Source organism: Pseudocercospora fijiensis (genome assembly GCF_000340215.1).
Source record: "Pseudocercospora fijiensis CIRAD86 unplaced genomic scaffold MYCFIscaffold_4, whole genome shotgun sequence".
Taxonomy (NCBI): domain Eukaryota; kingdom Fungi; phylum Ascomycota; class Dothideomycetes; order Mycosphaerellales; family Mycosphaerellaceae; genus Pseudocercospora; species Pseudocercospora fijiensis.
In genome coordinates this window covers 4,972,183-4,985,723 of record NW_006921535.1, presented here as the reverse complement: position 1 = coordinate 4,985,723, position 13,541 = coordinate 4,972,183, and the positions used below count along the sequence as shown (strand labels likewise).

The following is a 13,541-nucleotide window of genomic DNA, read 5'->3' as shown; positions in this document are numbered from 1 at the left end:
ATATGTAGTCTACTCTCCCTCAAATATCGACTTTCATTGTCCCCCTCTGCAACAGACCTGGTCCAGCTCATTCCGAGTACATTCTGACTTCTCAATGTGCGCCGAGCGTTGAGCGGATGGCAATCCTCATGCGAGTATAAGAGGTCAACAGAGACCACCATCTCTGCTATCCCGACCAGTTCTCACGATTCACGTTGGAACATCCGGTTCGGCGTAGAGGTCCTCGAGCAATATCTTGCTCAGCACGAAGTCCATGATCAATCTCTTCTCTCCCCATTTCCATCTTCAAAGTCCCATTTCCAGCACCCTCTCAAAACCAAGCCAAAGTCCACAACGCCGGCAAAAGCGGCCACCTCTCCTGCCACCTCGCCAGTATATCCGGAACCCTCTCATCAAACCCCTCCCTCCCCGCCCTCCCGCGATCAAACCCCTCCGCACTCCCCCCACAACTCAAAAACCCTTCCCTCTCCTCCCTCGCCGCAGCATTCAACGCATCCGCCAACTCCAAAATCGCTCGACCCCCCACCAAAGCCTCCTCATGATTATCCTTGATATCCACATTAAAAACATGAACTGGGCGATTCAAAGGACTGCCTCGAGAGAGTAAATCATCGATCACGGCATCCCAACACCGTTCTTCGCATGTGATTACGATGTCTACAGTCCCGGCTTCGGTGCCTTGATACCCTTTATCTTCAGAATACTCCGCGTCTGCGACGACGCCTTCCTGTTGCTGGGGGTTCACCCACCTCTTCCCCACCCTCGGAACGCCAACTTTCCAATCCTGCCAGCGTTCCGGTCCCCATTTTACGTTTTTGTTTCGCTCGAGCATGGGTAAGATGCCGTTGGCGTTGTAGAGGCGTTTGTCTTTCGCGAGGAGTTCGTCGTACATGTTTGCGTAGGAGGTGGAGTTGAAAGTGTAGACGTTGGGTTGTGAGATGCTGGGGCCTGGGAGGCGGACGAGGGAGCCTGTGCCGAAGGAGATGGTGGGATAGGGTCCTGAGGGGGCGGTGGTGAGGCGCAGGTGGGCTTCCATGCTTCGGTTGTTGTTTGAGGCGCAGACGGTGCAGAAGCGGAGTTTGTAGCCGCCATTGCTTTCTTCTTTTGTCGTGGTGGTTTGTGGTTTTGGAGGTGTTGTTGTGGGAGGTGCTGCGCTTGCGGGTCGCGATTCGGGGTGGACGGGCACCTCCATCTTGTTCTCTTCTGTTGGTGGCGGTGGTGGTGGAGGTGGAACTGCGGCGCGTTTTCGAGGGTCTGATGAAGCCATCTTGTTGGTTCGGTCGGGTAGAAGCAGTCGCGACGGCCGTTTGTGTGTGAAGTGAGGCTGCGGCGCCGTTGACAATGAATCCGTCGCGCCAAGAAGCATCAGACTGTCAGTACATAGATATTACTCTCCAGCAATCTTTATGGCCTCAGCCGCCAGACTTTCTACTCAAACATTGCTACATAGGTAAATTTAACATGAAGAGGAGACTACGCGATCATCAAGCAGAGCTTCATCTTTCACACATGCAAGTCATTGAACCTTACTACTTAACCTTTCCCCAGAGCTCTCAATCCGAAACCGAAGGGTTGAACACTTCCGATTAGGGTAATCTTTGAGAAGACGACTTTACCATTCTCCTCACATCCCTTCGCAAACCTGATCTGCAGACCCTGTTAATCATAAAAACAATTACTGTGTACTATGAGTGGGTTCCGTCCTGGAACGAAGATGCAGTATAAGATTTTCCGTTCAAGTGGAAAGATGCAGACATGTTCTGTTGAATGCTCATGCTTTCGTGAGTGTGGTATATAACTGATGCAGCAACGCTCGTGCCTACGCCTTTAATGCCCGAGAATCATCCTGTGCAAAATTTCATGACTCTGCGTCGTGAAAGACGTCCTCGTCGCCGGTACTATCCATTCGCCTGATGGGATCGCCATATCCCCCTCTCCTACCGATAGCAGCAGGCGTGGTCTGCGATGCCTGTGTCGGCACCAATGGCTGCTGCAGCGACGAAGATGTCATCTCTTCCGGCTCTTGTACTTTGGGCGCTGATTGTGTCTGGTGAGCGGACTCCTCGTTCTGCCCAAAATCTATCAAGTCTGCGCTTGCAGCTTGCTGCTGCTGAGCCTGTTTTTGCGGTGCAGCGTCTTCCAGCGGCAGGTTCTGCGGGATTTGGTGTTGCTGTGATGATTGTAATGTCTGTCCAGGCAGGATTGGAGCAATAGCCAGTATCTGCTCAATCTGCCTCTCCACTGGTGCAGTGTGGTCCACTTCCGCATCAATGACCCAATCCAGATTTTGTTCATCTCCCGGAGGCGCAGCTCTAAACAGCCTTGGCTTCCACTCCTGGTCTCCCCTTTCAGCCGCCTCTTTCCTTTGCTGATCCTCTATCCGCGACTTCTCATCAGTCGCAGTCCTCTGATCAGCTTTCTTAATTGCTGCGGTCGTGCTGTGCCATAACTTCTGACTTTCTCTAGGGGCTTGCTCTTCCAATGGCCTGCTCTTCGGAATGCTCGGCTTTGCATGCGACGCGTCGAAGAGCAACTCCTTTTGGCCGGTCGAAAGGTCCTTGATGTACATTTGCGCGTTCCAAAGTCCGCTCAGCTCGTAGAGATTCTTTCCGGTCTCGCTGTCTTTGATGTAGCCGGCAATCGCATTGTAAGTACCGCCAACCCAGCCTTTCACCTTGAACTCAATGTCTGCCTCTAGACCCGTCTCCGGGCATCGAACGACCGCATGATCGCCAAGCTCATATTTCATCTTTCCGAAGAGAATGCCGCGTGCGTATATGTTTGGCTGCGTCACGAAACTGGTCACCGTCAGCATAAGATTTCATGCGTTCTGCCCACGCATGCTGCGAGCACGTACTATCTTTCATTCCTATTGAGAAGTCTGAGAACGGCAATGCCTTCCATGAAACTGGCTACACTGTTGCCCAGGAATTTGCTTCGTGGTTTCAATGTGCCGTCGATCCGGATGTGGTGCTCTGGCGCCATGAAGAAATAGCTGCTTTTAGGAGGGTGATGGCTGGTCTGCTCAGAGATGTAGTATCCCCTGGTGCCATCCGAGTAGTCCCAATAGCCGGTGAATATCTCCCCTAAGATGGGGTTCAAAGGTTTCTTGACGCCTGGTGGTTTGATGTGCCATCCGCTCATGTAAAATGTGGTGACTGCCACGAATCGCTGGACAGGGTCGTCAATGGTGGGAGGTGTGAGAAGAGTCTCAGGATGTGCCATGAAGTTTGTTATCCGTTCCAGCATGCTGCGCGGTTCGAGAATAAAAGTTGGCAATGTTACGCGGCTGAGGTCGGCGCCTGGGCGTAACTGTGATATGATATGGCTCAGGACACTGCCCTGCTCGGAGCTGACGACCGTCTCATCACCATCTTCCGCGTCACTGTGGCCTTCCATGCTGGACCGGCTGCCCGATGTGAGCGAGTTCTTCCTATGACCCAGCACCATCGTGGCGGCGCGACAATAACGCTGTGCAGGCGGAAGAGAAAGGGTAGTCGTAGGAGGTGGAGGGACGGACGGAGAGTAGGCCAGGTGGTGGTGGTTTGGGTTGTTTTGGTTTGTCGAAGTTTGTTCAGGCGGACAGCATGGCAGGTGCAGGCATACCAAGTTTATTACTGCCGCTTGAGCTGTCAGAAAGCTGCACGAGGCGAGGGGTGAAAGTAGATGTAGTGAAGAAAGACCCTCACGTCATTATTGCCAAGAGAAACACTGTATCAGTTCTACTCCCCACAACCGATAGAACCTACGGAAAGGCAATTCCTGGATTGTTTGGCGTGCAGTATATACCATGATTACTTATTGACATTCAATTTTCCAACAAGCAAAAAGTCATGCCTCCCCTCCCTTCTTGACCAGAGCCAAGCGCGCTGTGTGTCGCGTGACGGTGTGTCGCATTGCATTGCTTCTTCAGCGTAAGTGCCAGAGTGCCAGCTGAGGCTCTCACGAGGCTGCATGCCTGAGCAGAATGTGCATGCCACCGGCGAGGAGCAGGCAGCGAAAAGCGTGCTTCAGCGCGCATATCAGGAGTCTGCAGATCCAATTGTTATTCTGCGATTCTATGGCTCAGCTGATGTGGCCACTGTCGGGAGAGGAGGCAACTGGGCCTGTGAATTTTTATCTGATGGCTGGCTGGCTGCCTGTCGAAGCGCGCCTTTTGATGATGAACTCCTGGATTGCCTTGCTAGGAGAGCTGCAACTGCTGCGAACTGCTACGAGCCTGCAAACTCCTGCTCCTTTTGCTCCTCCGCCTCCTATCGGAAGAAAGATACGAAGGTCTTATGCGCAAAATGTGAATCGACTACGGCCCCGAACAGCTAATGTCTTTGTGCCCGACCATCTCCTACAGTAGTCGTCTCTTGCGTGCCGAAATGGCGGCCGCATGACTCGGATGCATTGCTGCCTGACAACTACAAAGATTAATCATTACAGCAGTAGGCCGACTCCTTTGCAACTCAAATAATAGACAGCCTTCCAGGGCCTGTCACAGATTGCGGCTCTTCCTCATCAACTCGAATCAGGTGAGTTCGATGTTCAGGTGGTGAAGTCAAAGGAGGCGATTCTTCATGCATGGAGAAGCATTGTGAACTTTGGAAAGCTCCCGTCGCGTACAGGAGCGAGGAGCGAGGCACACGGGAGGCGTGAGCTTCTCGCCCTCCTTCCATCCATCATCAGCTCTCGCAGAGGGCGTAGGAGGTAAATGCTGAAGTGCACCGGGATTCCTCGATGAGGCAGGTGGCTGGCAAATGCTCAAGGGACGAGACGGGTGTCTGTATTCTGGCACCGCCAAGGCCGCACGTGCCTTCGGAAGTACGCGGTTCCCAACAATTATGACGAAACGCACCTATTTCCAGCTCTTCTTTGGGAATAGCGTAGCACCGCTGGCACCGCTGGCACCGCTGGCACCTGCTATCGCCGCCGCCGGCACCAGTTCAAAATGAAGCCAAAGTGTTGGTAAGGCATTAATAGTATAGCAAAATATAGGTGTTGTTAACGCGCTCTTGCTTGTCTGTCTATCTGCCTTGCTGTCGCTGTTGCTGTCTATCTACCTTACTGTCGCTATTGTCGCACTCGCTCTACCTGCTCTTCTAATACCTTATTAGTTGGCGCCTATAGTAGCCGTCTGTCGTAGTGCTCTTACGCGCCTATCTATAGATTATAGTATAGATTGAAGCGGCGGTTCCACTCTTACTCGACTAGTCCGTAGTAATTAATCTAATAACTTCTAGCCTGTTTCCTTAAAATAGGCATTCGACCGCCGTACGTCGCATTGCTAGAGCGTATAGGTGTACTAATAACGATAATCGGTCCGCTTAACAACGACATTAATAGGAGAGCCTTGCTTACTGTCCTAATATATATTAACGACTAAGCTAACCTTGCAATAGTCGTTAGTAGCAAACTCGGGTTTATAATAACTACTACCGCCTTCTACGCCCTTCTTCTTGTCCGCCGCCGCTGTCCGTTTCGACTTAATACAACGATAATATGCCTTCGATAGGTATCTACCGCTAGTACGATTAGGCTTTACCTTAGTGACCTTATTGCGACTGTATATATTAGACATTAGCTTTATAGCGATAAGGAAATCGTCGTACGGCATAGCAACGTCCTTCTTAGCAAGAAACAGCCTCTCTCGAATAGCCTTAAAGCTATTGTGGCTTCTAGGCGCCGGTTCTTCTATTAGCGCGATAATAGTAGAGGCGATAAGGTATCAGTTGTTTCGATAATTCCCAAAATTATGCCCCGAACACATACAAAATCGTGGGTCTTGGCGGGCCCACACAAACGTCATTAATTACGGGTCCTCTACGAAGCGAGTTAAGCGAGATTTAGCGAGGTGCCAGTATACAGACACCTGACGAGACGGGAGGCTTCATGTTTCAGAAGACAGGCATCGGCGAGAGTTCGTGCAGCTCCATGCTTGAAGCAGACAGTCGAGACTCATGCATCGGCGAGGATGCCAAAGTGGTGTGCAATGGAGCCGCAGAAGGCCGAATCTCTGAAGGCGTTTGCTGTTCTGGGCTCGTCTCCCGGCGATCTGTCATGATGGGTGCTGCAGGGCTCGCAGACATGAAACGCCTCAGGCATTCTGGTCCGGCAGAGCATCCGCTTTTCGCAGAGTCCCTGGATCGGCCTTGGCTGCTGCCCGAAGCGGATGGCGTGGGAAGACGGCGCTCGCCACTTCGAGGTTGGTTGGTGGCAAGCGGGTGCTGATGCACGTGGATGGTGGATGGTGGATGGCTTGCATATGCTGATGAGATGAAGGGTCCGCCGACTGCACCACTTCGCCCACCTTCGAACCTCCACCCGATCGTGGTCAGCACAGAATATCCACACTGCACTGCTTCATGTCCACGGTCACGGTCACGCTCACGGTCTCCACATCCACGTCCACGTCCATGTAGCAGCGCCCGGAGCGTCAATCGCACTGCTGCACGTCAATCATTAGTCTTTGCTGGCTTGTTTGACGCTGCGCTACCTTTCGGCTCGTGCCAACACAAACAATAGCCCAATGTACATGTCCGATATCATCTGGACATCTTGATCCTGCATACGGCGCATGCCATCGTCGATGCTACCCTAGCCCGTCCTCCTCACATTCGTTTGGACACAGACCATCAAGCATGGACTTGCAGACCATACCAGCACCACATTTTCACCCACAACACCCCCATCCTCACTGGTCCTACAGCAGCAACAACAACGCGGCCCTCGTCCCGATTGCGGAGGAGAACGCGCACCTCGTCGACGTCAAGACCGAATACACCCATTCAGAAGACAGCCACAGCAGCAACGACGCCCCGTCGCCCGACACCAATCTCCCTCCCAATAAGCGCGCTCGCATCAACTATCGATATGAGTGCGATGCGTGTGGCACTACCTACACCGAGAAGAGAGCTCTAGCTCGTCACCGTCACACCGACATGCACAGACGACGGCTCGGCTTGCAGCCAGATAAGAGACATCTATGCCTCAAGTGTGGCAGGTCGTTTGGCCGCAACCACGACTTGCAGAGACATCGCAGAGAGCAGCATGGTGAGGCTACTGGCGCCAATCCCATCGACTTGTCTTCCGCTGCATCCGACGCCAGCGAACATAGGTCGCTGTCGTCTGACGAGAGCGGGAAGTCCATGTCCGGATACTCCATGGCATCAACCATGACCGCCATGACGATTCCCGATGAGCTTCCTCCGCCATCTCACCTTCGAAGTACCAGGTCACTGGCAGACATTCGAAAGCCTGGCGAGAGCAAGAGTAGTCGGAGTGGTAGCATGGACTGGTCGCATACTCCTATCAAGTTGGAAGCCTCACCTCCACAGACTACAATCACGCCATGGCCTGGTGAGCCTGCAGAAGAGGAGTACACCTACCAAGTCCCCATGGAGCCACCCACCAAGAAGACAAACAAACATCCAAGGAGGCACTCAAGTGCAAGCCTCCGAGCGGAGAAGCCACCTCCCCCTCCCACTGTCAGCATCTCTCCACCTGAATCCGTCTCTAGCCGGCCGTCTTCCTCAAGCCGCAGTCGTCAAACATCAAGCCGCCCCACATTATCCACCGAGTCCCCTCGCGATTCGAATGTGGCGAACGATGTAATCGAGCGAGTGCTGAACCCCAAACCCAAACCCCAGAAGCTACGCGAGACTGTGGTCAAGAGCGCAATACCCACTGAACCCCGAGATGTGGAGTCATGGTTGTCGTCGGAACCGAAGATGTGTGTTATATGTGGAAACCCATTCGAAGACGACGAGACCTTGCTGGATCATTTGCAGTTGCATCTGGAAACATTCAAGGGAAAACACAAGTGCAAGAAATGCCAGGTGGGCTTCGATCACGAAGAAGATCTGCAGAAACACCTCGACTCGGCAGCCCGAGGCCATTGCGGCTTCAACTTCGAGCACGAAACTCCTTGCACAGGGCATCATCCTCCATCCAAGGAAGGCCATGAAAGCAGGCTCTCTGACCCAGACTGCTTCCGTCTGTGGCACCAGCTGAGAAACTGGGAGCAAGCTCAGCTTCAGGCCTATATCGTTGATGTCAACGAACTTATGGCTGCTCGAGACCGCCACCGGAAGAATCGCTGGTCCGTAGATGCGCTCTTCCGTAACAGCAAACGCAACTCATCTCATTCCCTTTCGAGCTTTGCCATCAGCGTCAACACGTACGCTTCGGCTCCATGCGACGAGACCAATGGCAATATGGACATCAATGGCCTCCAGAAGCGCCTGAAGATGATGTCTCTCAAGAATGTTGGAGCAAACGTCAAGCATATGTGGGGAGGAGGCAAGTACCACCCAACCAAGCCTCTTCCTCCGCCCGCAGCAATCTATGACAAGACGCTTTATCGCGCTGTCCACAGAGGCGATCTCAGGAGAGCTGAGGAACTATTGAATTCTGGAGAAGCGGATCCGTCCTTCCTCGGACATGCGGACGGCACATTGACTGCCGCGGCACTTTGGAATCATTCAGAGATCCAAAGCTTAGTCGTTGCACACCGACTTACCGAAGACATGCAAGGTTCGTGCGATGTCTGCCGCATGAATTCCGCCGTCTTCCAGAAGGGCAACAACAAAATCAAAGCTCTGCTTTCGCATGGCGCTAGCGTGTCTGGCGAGGGCGGACTCTGTGGCTTTCCCATCCTTTCGGCCGCTTGGCTATGCAACGACGAAGTCGTGAAGATGCTCATACACAAAGGAGCGCTGGTGAATCAAAGAGACAAAGACGGTAGATTTGGATCACCACTTGCCATAGCTGCGAGTCAAGCCGGTCACCCGGGCAGCTTGGAGGTCGTCGAGGTTCTCCTCAACGCCGGCGCGAATTCGGACATCGGCGGAGCAGAGGGCACACCGCTGGAACTTGTCAAGAAGAGGAAGGAGTTTTGGGAGCAGCGCGCAGGCGAGAGGCTGCAGCTGTGCCCAGAAGAAGTGAGCGTGAGAGTGGAGAGCTGTAATCAGATAATTCGAAAATTGGAACTTGCGGGCGCGAGACGATGAGAGAGAGAGAGGCTTTATACCCCCCATGGTGCATACATGCAACACCATTGTAAGATAGGTACGACCTGAGAATTGGCGGAAGCACACAAAATCGGCACAACAGAACGATCGGACTCCGGGATACTGGAAAGGTGCTGGAGCATGAAAGGCGATCTTAAGGTAATGTGTTTTTCATGGATGGGTAGAGAGAGATCTGGAACATTTCTTTCTTGACAAGGCGCTTCAGCGAGACTCGCGAGGATTTTGCGATCATATACCTACTGCGTACAGTCCATCGAGTACACTCGTAATGAACATATCTCCTTCACCTATTTAAACACCATAACTAGCCACCATTCGTCAGTCACCGAAAAAGTTCAAACCTGTGATTTCATTAAATGATTGAAGAACTTTTCACATATATTTAATTAAGAGAAAGGTTCAAGAAAAAGAATTATTTCTACTACTTGTCACGGATTCGGAATTCCTTACTTTTCTACCTTGGGTACTTTGACTCAAATATACTGTATATATCTATATAGTCGGCTGCCCTGTTTTTCTGTGGTTTGATTTCTAGAAGGGAGGGGGGGAGGGGAGGGGGGGTTGATTAAGTTCCAGTGCTACAGTCGTCAGAATTAGCTCTCTGATAACTGTATCGGCGTGCCGTTGAGTCAGAGTTAGAGTCAGAGTCAGCTCTTGTGGGTTTCCTGGCCTGGGCAGGTGATGGCGGAGTTGTGTGTTTCTTTGAGTAATGGAGAATTTTTGGAAAAAAACGGGTTGGAGGGAGGAAGATATCTAGTTGGAGACTTGGAGTAGTGCTACCTAATATCGAGTTCCCTGTTTCGGAAGATTCGTAACATGGTATGCATGTCGGCGAGTTTTCTGAAAGGAAAAGTTAGACTTCGGTAGATAGAGCGCAGATTTATATATCAGTGAATAGGAAGAAATTCTCAGATCAAAGGGTCGAACCTGGTTGCGTTTTCCTATGTACATGTATATTTGACAACTTATCCCCACCAGATGGATGACTACTGATCGAAGTTCTTCAGCTCAGGCATGAATCCCAAACCCCCTCCCTTCTTATCACGAACAACACTCCCCTTCTGCTCGAGAACCGGTGCCCCAGCACTCCGATTGACAACATGTTTCCGTAACATAGAAAGAATCTCACTATTCTTCCACCTCTGCGGCACAGGTCTGTACGCAGGCTTAAAAGTGCCGACAGTCTGCGCCCACTCGCCAGTAGAAGGCTTAACAGGTCCCTCCTTACCCTGCACATCAGGAGTTGCCGCCCCAGGACCTGCGCCTTCCGCATAAGCCATCGAAGTCGGTGTCGGCTCTTGCGTCGCCCAGTAATAAATATCCCAATCATTCTCATCAAGGAAGATATCATATTGTTGTAATTGTTTGGGCGTCATGTGGGCGAGATGTTCGTCGGCAAAGGTGGAGAGGAGGAGGTCCGATTCTAATGTCCCTCTTTTCCGGCTTTGGTCTGTTACGAAAAGAATCAGCGTCAGCAAGGTGACCATTTCTTGAAAGTGTGCTTACATAGGAGACGGGCACGCATGGTATTTGCGTCTTCGCCGGTGCGGCGGAGGGGAGCGACTTTGAATTCTATGCCTTCGATTTCACCTACTTGGAGATCTGCATTGGGGCCGGATTTTGGAGTGCCGGACTGTTTGCCGCCTGTCATCTTTCTTGTCTCCTTGGGAACTGAGTCCTTGGGAGTGAACTTTGGATCCACGCTGGAGATTAACTCTGGCGGTGGGCTATCTTTGCCAATGCTCGGCATCTCGTTGGCGATTGTTGAGGTGGTGTTGGTCATGTGGGGGTTCAATGGCTTCTCTTTCATGTATCGTCGGTACTCGTCGGCGGTGTCATTGCCGCGTTCGCTGAGTGGTACTGGTCCGAGTCTTGAATGTGTTGTGGAGAATGGTCGGACGCTGTTGCGGGCTGCCAGTCTGCTGGCGCGCAGAACCATGCGGGTCGACGCCATGATCGTGGTGGTACAGGTGGGAGTACAATGCAAAGAGGAAAGAGGACGTTCGGGGTTGGGCTTTTGGTGGTGTTGAGCATGCTTCAATGGCTCGCGCAAAAGAGGTTGATGAAGTCACGAAGAGCTTCCCGAGATCGAGGCGAGATCGGATTGCCGGAGATGAACCGAGCTTGCTTACAGTATTCCCGACCGCAACAACACTACAGTACAAGAAGATGTCACAACCATATTCAATGTCTTCATCAATGCTCGTTTCTTTGCCACCATCATCTTACTTATGACTGACACCGGCTTGCTCATATGGATGACTTGACTGCGCACTGCCGCGGCCGGTCTTCTCGAAACGACGAGCTTTATCACGATATGCTAGATGCACACAATGAGATCGAAGATGGCCATGCCACACTATGGCAAGTCACATAAGGGGAGACACGCAGTCCCGCGGCCAAGATCTGCATCCTCGCAGCCCTTCCTCCGATCACAGGTCCCGCTCAGTCCGTATCTTGGTGCAGCATCGCAGGGTGGGATGTGAAGTAACTTTGTGATCCTTCGAAAGCATCCAGGCAGCAATGAGAGATCACCTGGATGCCTACAAATCCAAGTCGTCCAACTTTTCCAAGTCCAATTTTCTATCTCATCAGCAATTCTACAATCATGCCTTCCATGAGCCGCGCGAAGTTCTTGAAGGAGTACGTCTTGAAAGTTGAGAAGGAATTCGAGCTTGATGGTGAGACAGCAGAATGGGCACCCTCGTCTTCGGGAGGACCTCTGGAATGGGGCCAAGAGCACAGCTCGATGGAAATCGTCAAAACGGACGCTTCCGCAGACCGTCAAGTGTCTAGCACAGCCATGGCTCTGAGCCCCGACAACAAGTATCTTGCCGTTGCCAGCAACTCTGTTATCCGCATATACACCGCCGAGAAGAAAGAGATCAGAGCAGAGCTTGTTGGCCACCAGAGCAATGTCAACGACATGTTCTTCGTCGAAGATATTGTCAAAGCAGATACTCCAGACGGTACCAAGTACATGATTCTCTCAGACTCCAAAATCTTCAGGGAGAAAGGCGACATCATCGCATGGTATCTCGACAGCGACGGCAAATCTCTGACCCGCACCATGCCTTTCGCAATCGAAGCCCTAGCGGACAAATCTATGTCGGCAATCAATCTCAAAAGACCTGACCTCCCACCACGAGCTCGACACAGACGCCCTAGCAGAAATCCGGAAAGGCTTCGTCGACACATTGATAAAGTCAGACATGAAAAACCGCCTCCACTCACTCACACACTGGAAAGGCCACTTCCCATCCTTCGGCTCCAAACCCTTGAGCGCCGACGGCGAAAGATGGCTCCAAGTCCTAAACAACGAATCCACACAATCCGGCCCCCGAAAACCCGCCTTACTCCCCACCATCATCGTCCGCCACTTCTCCAACATCCACAGCGCAACCTACCTCTACGGCCACACCGACGCAATCATGTGGTCATCCTTCTCCCCAACAAACTCCTCCCTCCTCGCCTCCGCGAGCTGGGACGGCACATTCCGTCTCTGGAGCGCATCAGACGGCCGGGAAATTTCCAAAATCTCTTCCGGCGACGTTCAAGATTGGAGCGGAGATTTCTCTCCCGATGGGAAACACATCCTCTTCGCCGGCACGGATTGCGTTTCGATTTACTCCATCGAAGCCGAATCCCAAATTCTGAAATTAAAACGCGAGGGTTTGAAGACGGAGGCGTGGATCAGATATTTGTCTTGGGCACCGGGGGGAGATGCGATTGCTTTGGGGAATGGGATGGGGGTTTTGCTTTGGAGGCCGTTTGATGATCAGAAGAAATCTGCGAGTTGGGATCGGGTGGATGAGGTTTTGAAGTTGGGGGTTGAGGAGGCGATGCATAGCACTTTTGTGAGTTTTAATGGGGTCAGGTGGCTTGATGGGAAGGGATGGTTTCTTGCGGCTGCGGATGGGGAGAATAGTTTTTTTGTTTGGGATCGGGAGAGGGGTTTGAAGTGGAGGTTTCAGAGACCTATGGGGAAGGAGTTGGAGTTGTATAGTAATGAATGTGTTTATGATGAGGAGAGGAAGGTGTTGATTACTTTGAACGGGGATTGGATGTTGAGGGAGTGGAAGTTGGAGTAGGCTGGCATGAATTTTGCGTGAGTGGATTTTCAAGAATGTATAAGAAGCTTTTTTCCTCCTCCTGCGCAAAGAATTTCAGCTGCCTTCTCCTCGGCAGCCCAATGTCTAGTCCCAGGTGTATAGCTTCGAATTTGGCATTTCCATAGAATGGCTCGCATCCTCCTCATCTCCCCCAAAGCCTCAAGCATCTCACTGAACTGTTCTTTCCTGCAGCCAAGCCTTGTTCTTGTTCCCCCCTCCATCTTATTCGAATATTCGCTAGACAATGAAAACCTGCTCGCAAGATCCACCTGGCCGTGCGAGTGATAATCAGGCCTCTGCTCGTTTGGGCACCTAGCAGAATCCGCGCAGTCTATCGTCAAGCTTCGATGGCAGAGTGCAAGTAGACGAGCCTATTATAATGCTGTCAGTCTCGAGTCCTTCTCGACGCGCA

General features: G+C 52.0%; 5 protein-coding genes across 5 annotated transcripts; 2 read left to right on the top strand and 3 right to left on the bottom strand.

Moving 5' to 3' along the window:
* Positions 1-310: 310 nt before the first annotated feature.
* On the bottom strand, positions 311-1,099 carry MYCFIDRAFT_6894 (uncharacterized protein; the record flags this gene model as incomplete). The annotated part of the gene is made up of 1 exon (XM_007927506.2): positions 311-1,099. A coding segment is annotated over one exon (789 nt), but the record flags the coding sequence as incomplete, so codon positions are not given.
* A 1,089-nt stretch (positions 1,100-2,188) lies between these two features.
* MYCFIDRAFT_116958 (uncharacterized protein) lies at positions 2,189-3,369 on the bottom strand (the record flags this gene model as incomplete). Its single annotated transcript, XM_007928526.1, has 2 exons — positions 2,189-2,798; positions 2,858-3,369. Coding segments are annotated over 2 exons (1,122 nt in total), but the record flags the coding sequence as incomplete, so codon positions are not given.
* Positions 3,370-5,740: 2,371 nt separating this feature from the next.
* MYCFIDRAFT_174952 (uncharacterized protein) lies at positions 5,741-9,861 on the top strand (the record flags this gene model as incomplete). Its single annotated transcript, XM_007928525.1, has 15 exons — positions 5,741-5,789; positions 5,840-6,052; positions 6,087-6,235; positions 6,262-6,420; positions 6,452-6,464; positions 6,511-8,949; positions 8,990-9,024; positions 9,055-9,127; positions 9,182-9,282; positions 9,326-9,360; positions 9,428-9,501; positions 9,556-9,603; positions 9,647-9,695; positions 9,725-9,787; positions 9,825-9,861. The coding sequence occupies 15 exons, from the start codon at positions 5,741-5,743 to the stop codon at positions 9,859-9,861; spliced, it is 3,537 nt and encodes a 1,178-aa protein (XP_007926716.1).
* Positions 9,862-10,003: 142 nt separating this feature from the next.
* MYCFIDRAFT_135879 (uncharacterized protein) lies at positions 10,004-10,971 on the bottom strand (the record flags this gene model as incomplete). Its single annotated transcript, XM_007928524.1, has 2 exons — positions 10,004-10,440; positions 10,533-10,971. 2 exons carry the CDS (start codon positions 10,969-10,971, stop codon positions 10,004-10,006), a joined length of 876 nt encoding a protein of 291 aa, XP_007926715.1.
* Positions 10,972-11,625: 654 nt separating this feature from the next.
* On the top strand, positions 11,626-13,217 carry MYCFIDRAFT_81635 (uncharacterized protein; the record flags this gene model as incomplete). The annotated part of the gene is made up of 4 exons (XM_007927828.1): positions 11,626-11,843; positions 12,011-12,050; positions 12,224-12,874; positions 13,206-13,217. 4 exons carry the CDS (start codon positions 11,626-11,628, stop codon positions 13,215-13,217), a joined length of 921 nt encoding a protein of 306 aa, XP_007926019.1.
* Between the last annotated feature and the right edge of the window lie 324 nt (positions 13,218-13,541).